The 17546-nt window shown below is 44.3% G+C and overlaps 1 protein-coding gene across 9 annotated transcripts in view; it reads right to left on the bottom strand.

Moving 5' to 3' along the window:
• LOC147712238 (scavenger receptor cysteine-rich domain-containing protein DMBT1-like) overlaps window positions 1–17546 on the bottom strand; it is a 685888-nt gene that overhangs the window by 200650 nt on the left and 467692 nt on the right. For 6 of the 9 annotated variants that reach the window (XR_015295985.1, XM_086922971.1, XM_086922972.1 and 3 more), the window contains 2 exons: window positions 16214–16243; window positions 14216–14263 (listed from right to left, as the gene is read on the bottom strand). Coding sequence is in view for 7 of the 9 variants with exons in the window: in XM_086922971.1 (XP_086779097.1) it covers window positions 14216–14263; window positions 16214–16243 (78 nt within the window). In the remaining 2 variants the exon portion in view is untranslated. The remainder of the gene's footprint in view (window positions 1–14215; window positions 14264–16213; window positions 16244–17546) is intronic. The other 3 variants (XR_015295986.1, XM_086922973.1, XM_086922977.1) reach the window with 1 other exon arrangement.

Genomic DNA, 17546 nt, shown 5'->3' with positions numbered 1-17546 from the left:
AAGAAAGGCAAGAAAACAAGGAAACAAGAAGGAAACAAAGAAAGCAAGAAAGACAGAAGAAGGGAACTAAAGACAAAAGAAAGACAAAGAAGAAAAAAGAAACACAGATAAAAGTAGAGACAGAAAGAAGGAGAAACAGAAAGAAAAAGAAAAAGAGAAAGAATGAAGGAATGAAAAAAGAAAGAGAAAGAAAATAATTGAATGAGATAGAAAGCAAAAAAATATATATAAGGAAGGAAACAGAAAAAGGTAAAAGAAAAAAGGATGGAAAAAAGCAAGAAAGAAGGCAGAAAAGGGCAAGAAAAAAGAAAAAGGAAAGAATAAGCAAGAAAAGGAAGAAAAAAGAAAGAAAAAAGAGAAAACAAGGAAAGAAAAATCAAGAAAAGAAAGGGGGAACAGAAAAGAAAGTGACAAGAAAAAGGAAAGGGAAGAAGGCAAGAAAGAAGGAAGGAAAAAATAAAGAAAGAATGCAAGAAAAAAAGAAGGAATGAAAAAAAGAAAACAGGACAGAAAGAAAGAAAAAGCAAAAAACATAGAAAGAATGAACAGAAAGAAAAGGAGAGGAAAGATAGAAAATAATAAGGAAAGAAAGACACACAGGGTTGAAAAGATACAGAACACTTATGAGCTTATATCATAGTTTGTATGTGCTGCTGCTTGTATTACTGTTGTCTTTCAAAAGTCTCTTTTCTCCACAACTTTTTCAGGTCAGTGAGATAGCAGCATTCAAATAGAAAAGATTACTCCAAGAGGAATTTGCAACAGTATTGGCAGCGTCCTGCTATCACATCAAGCATATAGAAAAGTAGAATCTGCTTTCATGGAGACCCCCACATGTTGCTGGTATTAGCATTTTTTTTTACTAGTCTGGCTGGGATCCTGCTAATTAGGATCCAAGCCTCTGTTGTTCCCCCCTAAATTTGACATGATAAGTATTTGGTACCTCCATAATTGGTTACTGGTGTACCCTTGTAAGTCCCTAGTATATGGTACTAAGGTACCCAGGGCATAGGTACACCAGGAGTCTCACATGGGCTGCAGCATGTATTATGCCACCCATGAGAGATCACTCAAACTGTAACTACAGGCCTGCCATTTGGTCGCAATTCGCATTCCACTTTCTTAGTATATGGTTTGGTCTCCCCCTGGAGATCAATGTGTATTGTGCTTACTTACCTATTTACAATTGAAGTATTGTGTGCATTTGTGTTGATACCTCCAGGTAGCAGATATGCCAATCTGTTAGAGAGTGTTTTGTAATAAATCGACATATTTTTATAACTACACTGTGTGGTTCTTTTTCGTTTAACCTACACTACATGATTAGATTTGCCCAAACAAGCTGTTTAACACTCCATCTGGACTAAGCCTAAAGGCTGCTCTCCACAGTTACCACTTAGAAAGCTTTCTATGGTTGTCTAAGACAACTAAAATCACCATAAGGGTTCTATAGATTATTGCAAGGTGCTTAACTTAAATAGTGTGCACAATATGCTAACCCAGCCTCACATTGGAGTGCAGTATTTGGGATTCAAGCCTGCATTGTTTTAGCAGCGAATCTAGGTGTGGTTAGACAAAAAACTATCACTAGCATTGGGTACATATAAATACTACTGAACTTTCTGGATTGCTAGTTGAGGGTCAAGCACAACCCTTTCTACAATCCTTTTCAAGTTTAGTTTCCACTAGGGTAGGTAGATGCAACACCACACTATACCTAGTTTACCATGTCTTTAGTTGGGGAATCTAGTAAGTCCCTGTGAGAAGTTGGCTTGGCATATGCTGACCACTATACTAGTGGGGACATTGCACCAGTCCAAACAACCCCTTACTGATGGTAGGCTAAAGACAACATTTATAGAAAGCTATCCTAGTGGTAGCTGTGGAGAGCAGCCTTTAGGCTAAGTCTTGGAGGAATGTAAAGCAGCTTGTTTTACCAGTTTATAATCTTGTGAATGACCAAATGAAAGGAGAACCACACCAGGTATATATATAAATATATGTATTTATTCTAAACACAACCCTCTAATCTCTTTATGAGGCTAGAGGCAAAAGTACATTCAGTAAACTTAATAGCGCACAGTAAATTAGCACAATATACGTTGAGCCCTGGGAGCGTACTAAAACATATATCAATAAAGTGGTATAAGAACACAACTTGCATAGATACAAGGCCTAGAGCCTTCAGAACCGCTGGGGCCACCAGGACCCACCCAAAGTTGTGGCACAGGGGATCCACGGGGACACGTGTAGTGTCTTACCACAGCCACGAATCAACATTTACTTCTATGGGGAAAGTCGCAGTTGGAAATTTAAAGATAAATGACACTTCGAGGAGGAATTGGAGCAAAACGTTTTTAGAACTAGGTGGTTCTAGAGTCAACACCCACGGGAGCACCGGAGTACTCGGGTTACCTCACCCAGGGAAGCCGGGTACATAGGTGTCTTTTCGTGTCAGGTTTCGTCGTAGTTTTCATTGGCGATCTGCTGCAAAGTGCTGCTGCCGTCAAAGAGGAAAGTGTCCGGATGGATTCAAGCCTGGATTGGAGATGTGAAGAACCTGAAAGCAAAGGGGACAGAGTCTGGGCCAGTTGCCAGTAACCAGGGGCACAATAGTCGAATTCCCACTGATGTCGGGTGATTTCAGGTGAAGAAGGTGAAGCTTCACTCTTTAGCAATGAGGTTCCGGAGACGTCAACGACAACCAGGAGCTGGATTTGAGCTGTCCCATAAAGGATGTCGAGTGCTGCAGTGTTGGTGCCCGGATTGTACCCTACAAGCCTTGGCAACAGCAACCCATGCAGAAAGCAGGGATAGGCTTTGGTGCAGACCAGCAAGGTCTGGGGGACTTGGTAGGGAGTCAGGGCACATCTGGAGCAACCAGGGAAGCCCAAGGAAAATCAGAATGGCATTATGTGGACCCACCAGTCAACGGACCAGAGATCGCGAAGGAGCATCGAAAGGGAAATACAGGAAGTGGGCTCACGGCATACGCATGGAGTGTAGGCTCAAGATCTTCAGTGCACATGATGCTCTGGGCTTGGGCTACAAGTAACCCAAAGCACAACTTCGGTAAAGATCAGGAAGTCACTGCACTTAGCAAATGTGCACGATGTCCAGGGTTCCGGTTTCAGTACACTCGTGAGGGCCGCGGGTCTCAGCTTTGCTGGGGACTCGGGTCAGCCTTCAAGAAGTGGAAATCGTCTTCCTGGGCTGCAGGTACTTCGGAGGGGGCTTCAGAGATGCAGACTGGCAAAGGCTTTTTGGTGCCTGTTTGAACAGGGGAGTCACTCCTTAACCCCAAGGGAGATTCTTCCGTCCTCTAGTCTTTAGTAGAAGGTCAAAGTTCCAGGATTCAGTTTCAGTGTTTCGTCGAAGAAATCCTCTTCCTGGGCTGCAGGTACTTTGGAGGGGGCTTCAGAGATGCAGACTGGCAAAGGCTTTTTGGTGCCTGTTTGAACAGGGAAGTCACTCCTTGACCCCAAGGGAGATTCTTCCGTCCTCTAGTCTTTAGTAGAGTATCAAAGTTCCAGGATTCAGTTTCAGAGTTTCGTCCAGGTGTAATCTAAAGTCCTGTTGCCAGGGGTCCCATATTTATCCTAAGAAAAGGGGTTGGACATACTCTGGGGACCCACCTATGGGAGGGTTTTATAAAGAGGGGTGGTTACACCCATTTTCTTTGTCCAGTTTCACGCCAGAGCAGGGGCTGAGTTCCCCTGCCACCGGTTTGAACTGGACTATGCACAGGGACACCAAATGTGCCCCCAGTGAAGAGTTTCTGGCACACTCAGAGTGCACCCACCCAGCCCCAATACAATAAAGCCTGTCTGGGAGGTGGTTACGCCTCCCTGTGACAGGAAACCTATTGTCCAGGCCTCCCCTGCCAGAGATTTTGTCCAGCAGCAGGAGGTCAGACGCGTGTCTGTGGCTGCAGCATCCATTTTGTGATGCTGGGGCTCATTTGAACTATTACCGGGCAGACCATTGTGTACATGTATCTTCCTCTAGAAGGGTTGAATTCTATCCCCGCTGCCAGGACTGGTGGGGAGGTAGGATTCCAAACTGCTTGACACCAAACAAGACATGTTTCCATGCAGCCGTTCCAAAGTTAGCATTTACCACGAGGTTATAATGCACTTAAGAGTATATGGTCTGGCTGCATCACAGAACAGCCTCAGAGAATAGATTCCGAAAGCTGCATAGTGATCCTGCTCATGCATGAGCACCCTCTCACACAAAACCAAGCACTCTGCCTTCAGGACTGATAAGGCCTGCCATCGGAGTGGCTTATAGGCTTATATGTGTCAGTGATTAAAGGTAGATATAGGTAACCTATATCTTAGCAAGGGGTGCATGAACCACCTCACCCAGGCTGCAGTAGCAGTCCTGTGGTGTCATTTTGGAAGGCTTCCCAGGGGTGGCATAATACATGCTGCAGCCCCTGGTAAGCATCTGGGGTACCTATGCCCTTAGTATCCAAGGCACCATTTTCTAGGGACTCAAAAGGGTACCCCAGTAACCAAACTGGAGTGTACCTAAAGTACATGCAATCATTTTAAAGAGGAAGCAGCTGGGCTGGGGCCTGGATAGCAGGGTCCCAGCCAGACTAATATCGAGAAACAGTGACACACCAGCAAAAAGTGGGGGTAACCATAGTAAGCAGATCCTACTCTCCTACTTCCCAATCTTCTAGTTACAGTGATCTTAAGTTCCAGGAACGTAAGAAAGGTTGTCTGGATTAGAGCAAGGTGCTTCACTGAAATAAGCTTGCACCATACTCTAAGCCATCCTCCTACAAAACTCTAAACACAAAAACAATGCTAAAGTAATTATAAAGTAAAAACAAAAACACTGGCATTGAAGGGAACTATTTATTTATTTGAAGAGTTTTATATAGCGCTGCCTAGACCCGAAGGTATCAGAGCGCTTCACATGAGAACAAGTGAGTTACAAGTTACATGAGGACAAGTGCGATACAAGTTACATCAGTTACAGGGTCACACAGAACAACGACATATAAAAGACATTGTTACGTGGTCGGAGGGAGGGAAAGGAAGGGAGACAGCAGAGAGACGTGGAGAACAGTGCCCAATGTCCGGCTGGGTAGGTGACAGCTGAGGGGTGAACCTAAGCCGATCTCCTCTATAGCTGTCTATACAGCTCCACCGGGCATCAGCCACATTGTTCAGTCTCAGGTGAAGGTAGGCGTAGAAAAGAGGTGTATCTCCAAGTCCAATAAGAAGAGAGAGGTGTCGTTGGCTCAAATGGAATTGGTGAAGGTGGCTGGTTGCTCCGGCGGCAACAGGAATCATGGGGACAGTCGCAACCGCAACATGGAGGAGTAAGGGCAATGGACTCAATGCGCCCAAAGACACTTTAAGATGCACCTGCTAGAACTTGAGGCATACACACGTTCTTCTCATCATACACCTTCCATTTTCAAGAGGGTTACTACACTAATGCTAATTTGGTGGGGATTAAAATAAAACTTCAGGAAGGAGGATAGGGTGTCTTAAGGAGAGGAGAACATTGGGGAGGGGGGTAACACTCCATTGATTAGGATGTGGTTATTTTAACACTGCATGAGATACGGGTAGGGATAAGCCAAATGTTTATCGAACACTATCTTTGTTGCCAACAAGGGAATACAAATATCTGACTTTAATGGTCTGGATGATGTATGGCAATGTGTGTGGATGTGCTCCTTCTGAGAGAGCAAAATACAGTCAGAAAAGTGAAGTTAACCTAGTCACTTAAGCATGCTGGCCTACTGTCCAATATTGTGTATTGTAGTGAGTAGAAGCAAACAGTATATGACACAACAGTAGCGGTGGGCGATAAATTACGCTCTGCAAGCAGAGTAACTCCGTGTTACGCTTGGCAAAACTCTGTCAACTGCTGCATGACAGTTTTTTACTCATGCACGGCTTAAAGATACCAAGCTCAAGTGAGAATTGATGGCACCTGGGGAGTTTTTCTCAAGAAAGCTGCTGTTCCAGTAGAAAATCTACTCAAGAGGCAACAAAGAAGCATCACTTTCTAGCACGTCCTGTGGTGCAGTCCAGACTGACTTTGCAGCGCAGAACAAGCTCCCGGTGCTAAAAATCCCTACAAGCAGCGCAGTGTGCTGATTCTGTCCATTCGAGGAACTCCATGGAATTTCATATTATTTTCATGTAACTCCACAGAGAAGTGTGGAGTTACACACACCCCTAAACAACATACAAAGGGATGAAGAGAGGTGGTTGAAAGTCCCTTTAATTGAGAACATTATACATATATTTTAGTAAAAACAAAAGGTCTTGGCTAGTGCCAGACCTAGAAAATTGCAGCAAATTTTTTAAAATGTGAAGGGGAGACAGCTTTGTAATGATGGACATATGGAAGGGCACTAGGACCGGCCCGAGGAAGGCTGGTGGCGGGCGGAAAGGGAGGAGCCGGGGTTCAAGAAAGGCAGTTAGCTGTTAGCCCAGGACGAGGGCAGAGGCAATAAAGAAGGTTGTTAATCTATAACGCGTGTCCGTGTATCTTTGTATAAGGCTGGACACTATAACTGGTGACGAAGGTGTTTCGAGCTCACACGTGTGTGAGTCGGACGGCTAGCTCAGTGCACGTCCAAGGGTGACCGTCCTCGCGTGCTGGGAGCCCACCCCAGTCTTCCGGTGGCGTCTGACCCACCCAGAGCTTGCCCCGCATGTGTGAGGGGTTCGAGTGTGGTGCCTGACTGCCTACCGGGAGCTCACCACGGCGGCAAAGTAATGGGAGATCGCCCGGCGTGTGGGGGCTGGAGCGTGTCACCTGCCTGCCTACCGGGAGCCCACCGCGGTGGCGAAAGAATCGAAGCTCGCTCTGCATGTGGGGGCTGGAGCTTGTCGTCTGCCTGCCGACCGGGAGCCCACACGGGTTGCGACTGAACCGGGGCTCGCCCCGCGTGTGGGGGCTGGAGCGTGCTGCCTGATTGCCCACCAGGAGCCCACCCCGGCGGCAAACATGCAAAGAAGATAGAAAGAAGAAAAAAAAACTGCCTCACCTGGTGCAGTGGCGGGGGAAATGAACACTGGCTGCAACCGGCGATCGGTGAGTGAAAGCAAGCGCAGATAAATGCTGTGTATCCGGTGAAAAAGGCCAAATCTCGTTGAACACGAGATTCTCGCGCGGCCATTTTGAGATCAGGCAGTACTGTCCAATCCCCTGCGAGGGATCCTTGGAGGCCATCTTGAAGTCAGGCGGAGAACCTGAATTGCAAACATGCACTGGCAATTGCAAATCTACATAGCAAACAAGCACTGGCGAGTGCAACGGACATCATAAACAAGCACTGGCGAGTGCAACGACTATAGCAAACAAGCACTGGCAAGTGCAATGAACATAGCAAACAAGCACTGGTGAGTGCAACGGACATCATAAACAAGCACTGGCGAGTGCAACAAATATAGCAAACAAGCACTGGCAAGTGCAATGAACATAGCAAACAAGCACTGGCGAGTGCAACGGACATCATAAACAAGCACTCGTGAGTGCAACGAATGGAGTAAACAAGCACTGGCGAAGCACTAGCGAGTGCAAAGAAAAAGATCTCGGTGACACAGTTGAAATGTGTGAAATAACACAAGAGAGGGCGATGGCTGACCATGCTCCCGTGAGTGTGTTGGGAGTCTCATTCCTACGCCCTCCAGAGCCCCTCACCCTTGAACCTTTTGGGGTTATAGGCTTACGGTGGCAATAATGGCTAGAAGACTTCACAGACTTCATGACAGGGTAATATGTAACTGACGCTGCGCAGCAACTGATCGCTCTCAAGAATCTTGTAGGTAAAGAAGTGGGCCTGATCATAAAAGAGTTGCCCACTGAGTTAACCGGCTCCTACGGCAAGGTCTGTGGAGCACTCAACCGCAAGTTCCTACACAAAAAGATTGTCGACTACAAGCGATACACATTCAACCTGGCATCGCAAGAGAAAGGCGAGCAGATGAGTGCATTTGTCACACGCTTGAGACGTCTATCAAGATATTGTGATTTTGACAAGTTCTCTGCCGACGATGCCATCCGACTGAGGATCATAGAAGGCTGCCTGTCAGAGCCCTTGAGGCACAAGCTGCTCAAGAAAAGCTACCCGCTAGAGGAGATCGAGGAGATGACAAGGGTGGACGATCAAGCAGATGAACACATGAAGAAGATGGAAGCCGGGAAGAGTGAGAAACACGAATGGGCGTTCCGGATGCAGTCGCGACAAGTGCACGGACGGTCCCCACCTCAAGCACGCTTTTCCAGATCGAAGAAGCAATACCACCCTTCAAGTCGTCGACACGGAAGCGCAAGTCGCACCAAGAAAAGGTCAGAAAGGCAACTCAAATGTTATAGATGCGGCTATGACTTTCCACACGCAGACGCATGCCCGGCCCTAGACCAACGATGTCGGAAGTGTGGTAGAGACAATCACTTTGAAAGCATGTGCGGGACGTCACATAGGGATGACCAACGAGAACACAACAGGCAATATCGCCCCTCGAGCAGCCGTCACCATGTCCGAGCAGTACAGGATAGGCGAAACTCATCCACTGGGTCATCACAATCCAGCTGTCGCTTCTGCCGAACACATCAATCACGACGATTGTCGACAAGAGAGTCAAGATCACTATCACCTATCTCACAAGACCAGGAAAAATATGTATATTTTGTAGCAGATCCTGATCGGCTAAAAGAGTATCCGCGGCTAGACATCCAAATTGGCTCGCATCACACCAAGTTTGTTCTGGACAGTGGGGCGTCACTAAACCACCTGCCAGTGGCAGAATATCAACGAATGAAGCCACCTCCCAAGCTGGCCAATGCCCATGTACGAGTGTACACGTGGATGTCCAAGAAACCGCTCACCTGTCTTGGAAAATTAGCAACTGATCTATTTTACCGAGATCGCACGATACAAGCCTACATTCACGTAATCGAAGGGCCTAAGGCAGACTGCCTACTAAGTCTGGCCACCGCGGAACGACTGAAGCTGGTAGACATTCTGTACAAAGTGGATGACAAACCAGATGAAACAGCCATCATCATGAAGTTCCCCAAACTCTTTCAAGGTCTTGGGAGGATGAAAAACTGCCAAATCAGACTACACATCAACAAACAAATCGCACCAGTGGCACAGCACCATCGGAAAATCCCGTTTCACCTGCAGGAAGCCGTGGAGAAAGAGCTCCAAGACCTACTTGAGGCTGACATAATAGAAAGGACTGAAGGGCCAACCCCATGGATTTCCCCAGTCGTAGTGGTCCTGAAGAAAGGAGAGACGAACAGAGTCCGTCTATGTGTGGACATGAGAGCACCTAACACGGCGATAGAGAAGGAGAGGCACCCTGGCCCTCACATCAGCGACATGATCACGTCACTCAACGGAGCCAAGATATTCTCAAAGCTAGACCTTAACAAAGGGTATCACCAACTCGAGTTACATGAGAGGTCCAGATATATCACGACATTCTCAACACATCTAGAGCTATTCAGATACAAAAGACTAAGCTTTGGGGTGTCCTCAGCAGCAGAAATTGTTCAAGAAGCGATCAAGAGAACAATTCACCATGTCCCTCATGTACTGAACTACAACGATGACATCCTGGTCTATGGAGCAACCACCCAAGAACACAACAAAGCGCTAGATAGGGTCTGTCATGCACTGACATAAGCCAACCTGAGAATAAATCAGGACAAGTGTGAATTCCAGAAGCCAACACTGACATTTTTTGGCCACATCTCCGGAAATGGCATGAAACCAAACCCCAAAAAAGCAGCGCTCAATGACACACCGAGCCCAGACGACGTTGGTGATGTATGCTCATTCCTAGGCATGGCTAGCTACTGTTCCAGATACATACCGGACTACGCCACATTAAGTCACCCTCTGAGAATGCTCACCAAACAAGGGCAGCAGTTTCAGTGGTCCACCCAATGTGAACGAGCGTTCAGAGGGATCAAGGCAGCTGTGGAGTCAGCCAAAAACATGGCGTACTTCAATCTAAAGAAGAAGACCGAAATAACAGTGGATGCCAGCCCAGTAGGCCTAGGGGCCATCCTAGCGCAATACGTCAGAGATGAGGATCAAAGACACATTGTAGCATATGCCAGTAGGAGTCTAACAGACACGGAGAGAACATACTCCCAACCGGAAAAGGAAAGTTTAGCTGTTGTATGGGCTTGTGAACATTTCTACAAATTCATCTTCGGAAAACACTTCACTCTAGTCACTGATCACCAAGCTCTGATCACAATCTTCGGAAATCCTTGAGCAAAAATGCCACCACGAATAGAGAGATGGGTTCTCAGGCTACAAGAGTATATCTACACTATCATACACAAACCTGGGAAAGCTGCAAACCCTGCCGACTACATGTCCAGACACCCCACCAAGACCAGTGAATCGGAACAATTGATCGCAGATGAATACATCCACTTTGTGGTCGATCAGGCCAGACCTCCTGCAGTTCCGCTGGAAGCCATCTGTGAGGCGACCCAGTCTGACGTCACCCTACAAGAAGTGAAACGCCGGATACAAACGAATAGCTGGCGACATTCACAAACAAATGGACAAAACAACCAAGAGATGGCTGCATTCAAACATGTCCACAAAGAATTGTCAATAGCGACAAATGTGCTCATCCTAAGAGACACTAGAATTGTGATCCCATGACAACTCAGACAAGGGGTAATCAATCTGGCACATGAAGGACACCGGGGCATAGTAGCATCGGAAAGAGCACTCCGGGAGAGAGTCTGGTTCCCAACACTGGACATAATGGTGGAAACAACACTAAAGGATTGTCCACAATGTTAGCTAGTGAGTCGTCCAGATCCACCTGCACCGTTACAAATGTCTCCACTGCCTGAGGGTGTCTGGCATTACGTTGCCATTGACTTCTTCGGGCCATTCAAGTCGGGCCAATATGTCCTGGTCATCATGAACGAATATTCCAGGTTCCTCATTGCACAGCTCTGCACATCGACAAAAGCCTCCAGCGCCATAACAATTCTAGAGGAAGTATTTGCTGCGTGGGGCATTCCTCACGTGGTGAAATCTGACAATGGGCCCCCATTCAACAGCCACAACTTTGCCGAATGTTCTCAACATCTAAACTTCAAACACTGGAAGATCACACCACTATGGCCTCAAGCGAACGGAATGATTGAACGCTTCATGGCCACGGTCAAGAAAGCCATTCAGCAGGCGGAGCTCCCCAGAAAGAATACTCAGACAACACTAAATGAGGTGCTAAGAGCCTACCGGAACACGCTAGACTCCACCACAGGCAAATGTCCTGCCACCCTCATGCTAGGCCGCTCAGTGCGCACTAGATTGCCAATGATGAGCATCCCAGCGCATGAACAATAACCCGACTTTGACCATGAGGAAATCGAGGCCACAGACAAGCTGAAGAAAGAAAAGATGAAAGACATTCCGCCTGATTCATCAACGGGCCGTTTTGCGAGCCCCTAATAGCGAATCATAGCGAATCGCTATTAAGGACTCGCAAAACGGCATTCATGTAGGAATCGCATAATAAAATGCGATTCCTACAGATTCCTTATTTGCGATTAGCAAATTGCTAATCGCAAATAAGGAATAACTCGCCATTCATTCCTATGGGCCAAAAGGCCCATAGGAATGAATGGGGAGTATTCCTTATTTGCGATTAGCAATTCGCTAATCGCAAATAAGATTGCGATTTGAAGGGTGCCAGGGGTGTCCACAGGACACCCTGTAGCACCCCTCAAATGAAATGTGACACAGGTGTTGCACACACACATGTCCACAGGACATGTGTGTGTGTAACATGCAACTCAGAAAAATGCATTTAAATGCATTTTTCTGAGTTTTCGCAATTTACTGCGAGGTTTGACCTCGCGGTAAATTGCGTCCAAAAAAGGCGAATTCGCAATTTTATATTGGGTCATGAATATCATTCAAGGAATCTCAAATTGAGATTCCTTAAATGTGATCGCAATTTGAAAAATCGCAATTTTTTGCGATTTCTCAATTTGCGAGTACATGACCCAATGATGAATTTCTAATGCAATTTTTGCGGGCGCAAACGGCCGAATTCTGCGATTCGCACCGTTTGCGCCCGCAAAAATGCTTCATGAATTTGGCTGTAAGCGGACGAACGTCGACATGCTTCCCATACAGACATTCAAGAAGGAGACTGGGTGCTGGCGCGGCAAGAACAGCACCGAAAGACGGACTGCAAATATCACAAGACTCAGCTAAAGGTGGTGCAACAAAAAGGGACCATGGTCACCGCGGAAACTGATGGAAGACGAGTCACCAGAAACGTGACGCACTTTAAGAAGTGCAGCCCTAATGTCAGAGAACTACTGACTGAACCGCGAGCTGAGAAAAGAGAGCAAGAGACACACCCAAACCACAGTCAAGCACTATTAGAGATTACTGATGAACGTGAGCAAGACATCCCTGGTCATCAGTCGCGCTCTCAACGGATCATTGAAGAAATCTGAGCGGCAATCATCAGCGACGCAAAAGTAAAGGAAGTATATAGAACGATGTGGTTTTATTTTCGTTCCTGATATTATTTTGTTTGTTTACAGAGGGGGGAGATGTAATGATGGATATGTGGAAGGGCACTAGGACCGGCCCGAGGAAGGCTGGTGGCGGAGAGAAAGGGAGGAGCCGGGGTTCAAGAAAGGCAGTTAGCCGTTAGCCCAGGACGAGGACGGAGGCAATAAAGAAGGTTGTTAATGTATAACGCGTGTCCGTGTATCTTTGTATAAGGCTGGACACTACAAGCTTCTTTTCATTTGTGGCCATTTAGGTGTTCGTGCAGACATGCGGTCCAACATTTTCATGCCTAAATAACAATAACAAAATTCCAATAATCTGGAAAGGTTGGTGATGAGGAAACAGCACATACGGGCAGAGAGCAAGATAATACAAGGACTTCAATGGTGTGCTCAAAGAAAAAACAGAAGTTTCTGCATATAAGCAGTGGAAAGATAAAAGTCCCAGAAAATTTCCTTCTCCTTGAGCTGAAATTCACAACCAAGCTGCCTTGTAAACTTTAAAGATACTTTGTTCCAGAATATGCTCAGCATAGGACAGTCTACGAACATGTGTTTTAAGTCAGCCGCAAACAAGTTGCATTTTGGACAGTGCGATTTTGCTGTAGATTGAGTAGTTGCTCAATTGGAGATGAGTTCAGAAGTATAATAAAGCATACATTCTTCCCTGTGTTGCTGCATTTTCAGATTAATGAAGGTAACTGATTGGTCTAGAGCATCCATTTTCTCCTGCAGTTCATCTACAGATATGTGAGTTTTCAGAAGGCGACTAAGTTTAGCAGAGATCAGCAAATTATCGTCAGATGCATTTACAATACATTTATGATAGATTGCACTAATAGAGCCTTTACCAGGATTTAGGTATACCCCTGCCAGTAATTCTGATGTATATGGTATCTCTCTTATCTTGTGTTCATATAAAAGATTATCCCTAATTTGTGAATATTGAAAGAACGAGCTTTGCGGAAGCCCAACATCATCTTTTAATGCAGCGAACCAGCTAAACCCCTTACCATCATACAGCTGTCCAAGATAAATAATGCCGTTATGCTGCAAGACTCTGCCAGCATAATCCCTGAATGTTTTGGGGAATTTTGGGTTATCCCATAACGGAGTATATTGGTTTATAGTCGGCAAAGAGTAGTGCTTAGAAATTTCTTGCCAAATCTTAGCAACAGCCTTAATTATCTTAAATCCGTGGCCGACAGCGGGGGTAGGTCCTTAATGCATAGGCAATTGCGATTCCTTAATAGGGATTCCTTAATAGCGATTCCTTAATAATTACTATTAAGGAATCGCAATTGCCTAGCTTAAGGAATGTGCCCCTAAGTCCTTAGCTAGTTGTTTTTGCCCCTGAAGAGAAGAAAGTAAAAGTTTGAAGAAAGTGGGCCAAGAAACAATTTTTGAGATAAGGAGTGTGAACATAGGTTCACCAAAGGCTGGTCCATTTCATTAATGAGTATTTTTTCTTTCCAATTCTTTGCTAGACTATATGATATCAACCTGATCAGCTACAGTTTTCTATTGAATTTATATGCACTTTTAATTTCTTCATTTATATTTATATTTGACTTCTATTATATATTCACCAAGCAGGCATTTTCTCCATGATAAAGAAAACAGGTTTGAACTATAACTAATTATGTTTCACCTGGTGTGGGAAATATTTGAGTGGGTAGGAATGTATCCATTGTGTTCGCTGTTGGTGGGAGAGAGGAAATAGAGAAAAATAAAATTTTCAGGTATTATATTTATGCTTTGAATAAAAAGGTTAGCAATAACATCACAGCCATCCCTCTTTTTCTCTGCATGCTTATTATAGCTTAACCGACAACGCATCCATCTCTTATTCTAGTCCTAAGCATGATTGTTTAATGGGAATGTCCTTATCTCACTAATGCGTTGTAACATCTAGGAGCCGATTACGATGAGTGTCGGAAAGCCTCTGTGGTTTTCCAACACTCATCGTCGGCTTTAGTTCCGAGTGGCTGATTATGATACAGCCGGTGGAAATTCAAACCGGACGGTCATTCCGGCTGACTTCCGTTGGGTTCAAGGAGCCTATCAGCCAGTCAGAACCAGTCCATATTCCAAATGTACGACGGTTTACGCCGTCCGGATTACGATGCGCAGTTTCCGGAAGGGTTTCCATGCAGGCTTTTCCAACATGGACACCCTCTCGGAAAGCCCCCTTACCCTTGCGGCCTCTGGTTGAGGGCTGAGGCACCACCTGTGGTGCCCCTTGTTAATCCTTGCACCCAATGACAGGCACCTTGAGGGATTAACACAACCTCTCATTTCCCTATGGGAGCTTCACCCGTAGCACATGCTCCCACAGGGAAATGTGGGAATGCGACCGCACCATATGCGGTCGCATCATAATTAGGCGGTCGGGACCGCTGACCGGAGGTCAGTGAGTTCCGTTTCCGCAATGGTGTCAGGCGAACGCAAGTCCCCCATACATCGTAATAGACCCCTAAGTCATTAGAGAGATCCCTTGAATGCTTCACCTTGAAAATCTCGAGTTCCCTATTCAACTTTCACCACAAGGTTTCTTTTCTTCGCTTCTCTTCACGCAAGTCAATGTTTCTTTTTTGCAGACATTGACTATATCGCTGATCTTTATTATTCTTCAAGGCTCTGCCCATTTCTCTGATGCTCATCTATGTTTACTGATCTTTTTCAAATACTGCTGAGCTCTCTGATTCATATCTGTGTCTTTGCTCATTATGTATAATCCGCCAGACAATCTAATACCCTCTCAAAATCAGCTACCACTACTGAGAGTTTTGACTACCTCCATGCTTCAGAGTCATGTTTGGTCTTCTTTCCCATGGCTATTCCTCTGCTTCAAAGTCTTGACTGTGCATCTTTAGGTCGACTACCTACCTCTTGATCTCTTCATTACCACTATAACTGGGCAGCCCCCCTGGGGCTTGAGCTATCAAGAAAAACATTCCCACCAGCAGAGCCAGCTGAGAATCCACCGATCTAAGTCGAGTGTTTTCCCTTACTCCATTTAGAGCAAGACAATAGTATGTTTTGCCGAGCAGTAGCACAGATGATATGCAGAAGTGCTCCTATTCAGCCAAACTCAAAAGGACATCCTACGTATTTGCATTATTCATCATTTTTCCTGTCTGTTATCATAGCATTTCTGACAAAAGCACATTAAAATAAAAAGATACATATACATATTCAGGTTTTATTACACCTTCATCAGGACACCCTGTATTTGTATTCTTATAGATCACACTACATTTATAAAGTATGGCAACCAGCCAATGAGTCTTTTGTTACGAATTTGTATTTTCACAAAGCTCCTTCTACCAGTGACATCTCAGTTGCAGTTTATTCTGCCACAATTGGTCACTAGTGCTACTCAGAAAAAGGTATTTGGGGTACAGTTTGTTTTCTCCAGTAATGTTTCTTGGCACTGAAATGCTCTCAGTACAGCTGTAAATTGACCTGGCATAATGTGATTCTCCTCCCACCATATATGTCATCACCTATTACGCAAACATGGTGTTATCATTTCTGTTCATCTCAATTGCACTTCACAGATATTTGCTTTTTTGTGATCTGGCAGTGCATTCACTAATTTACACCGCACACAAGCATAAGCATAGGAAAATTGAATCATAATTACCAGTTGTTGGCATTGTAGTTGTTGGGTAGTCTGTAATCAGAAAAAGCAGCAAAATCAAAATCAGAATATGAAAAATACAGCTAAATGTACTTTATAGGTGCCTTCAATTCAATTATTATAACTCTCTGCCCATTTCTCCGATGCTCATTTATGTTTAGAGATCTTTCCCAAATACTGCTGTACTCTGATTCCTATCTGAGTCTTTGCTCTCTATGGATAATCAGCCATGCAATCTAATACCCACAGTAAATCATCTACCATTAGTGATAGGTTTGACTACATCTCTGCTTCTGAGTCATGCCTGGTCTTCTTTCCCATGGCTATTGGTCTGCTACCAAGTCTTGATTGTGCATCTTTAGGTTGACTCCCTACCTCTTTGATCTCTTGATTACCACTATGACTGGGCAGGCCCACTGGGGCTTGAAAGGTTCACCGACAAAATATCCACTGCAAAATATCCATGTAGAAAAATATTGATTCAAAATTATCGATGTAAAACGTATTGACTCCCATACTTTTCATTAAAATTACAAAAATATTGAGAAAAAAATATTTTGTTCACTAATATAGTTGTCTTAAATATAGATTTTCAAATATATGTAAATTTAAATAATAAACATTAATAAATTAACTAATAATACTAATATAATCAAAGTAAAATATATTTATTATTTTTGGGGGAAAATCATAACTGATTAATATTTTTTAAAAATAAAACAAACATACATATTACTATACATAATATGTACATATTTCTAATTTAAATATATATCTAAAGTAATATGTTTAATTTATATTATGTTTTAATACTTTTTTAATGTAATAATATAAAAAAAAGTATATAAAAATGTATCCAATAAAATACAATATTTAAATAAAGGAAGCATTGTAATTGTTAATAAAAAACACCTCAAAAATAAAAAATTACAATGCACTAAAAATAAAATAATTTAACCATTAGTAATCATAACTATTATAATTAAAAAAAACAAAAACATAAAAATATAAACTAAAGCAATATAAAATAAACTACACATTTTTAAAATAATACATATACTATTCCCACTGCAGCTTTTAAATAGTAGACAAAGGGGCCGATTCGATTCGGTAAAATCCCATACAAATAGCCTTACGGAGCATTTTTCCCGTACAAATCGTATCCTTGAGCGTCCCCGTTCGTACGATGTAGTACGATGCGTACCCAAAGCAGTTCTCCTTCCGAATCATACCAAAGCCCATACAACTCAATAATCCGTGCAAATCGCATTCGGAACGCGCAGTACGCGATGTCCGTACGGATCGAAGCATCATTTTTCTGACCCACCAAGTACGA

Source organism: Lissotriton vulgaris, chromosome 5 (assembly GCF_964263255.1).
Source record: "Lissotriton vulgaris chromosome 5, aLisVul1.2, whole genome shotgun sequence".
Classification (NCBI taxonomy): domain Eukaryota; kingdom Metazoa; phylum Chordata; class Amphibia; order Caudata; family Salamandridae; genus Lissotriton; species Lissotriton vulgaris.
Note: the sequence above shows the minus strand (reverse complement) of the source record. Positions and strands in the feature narration are given on the sequence as shown.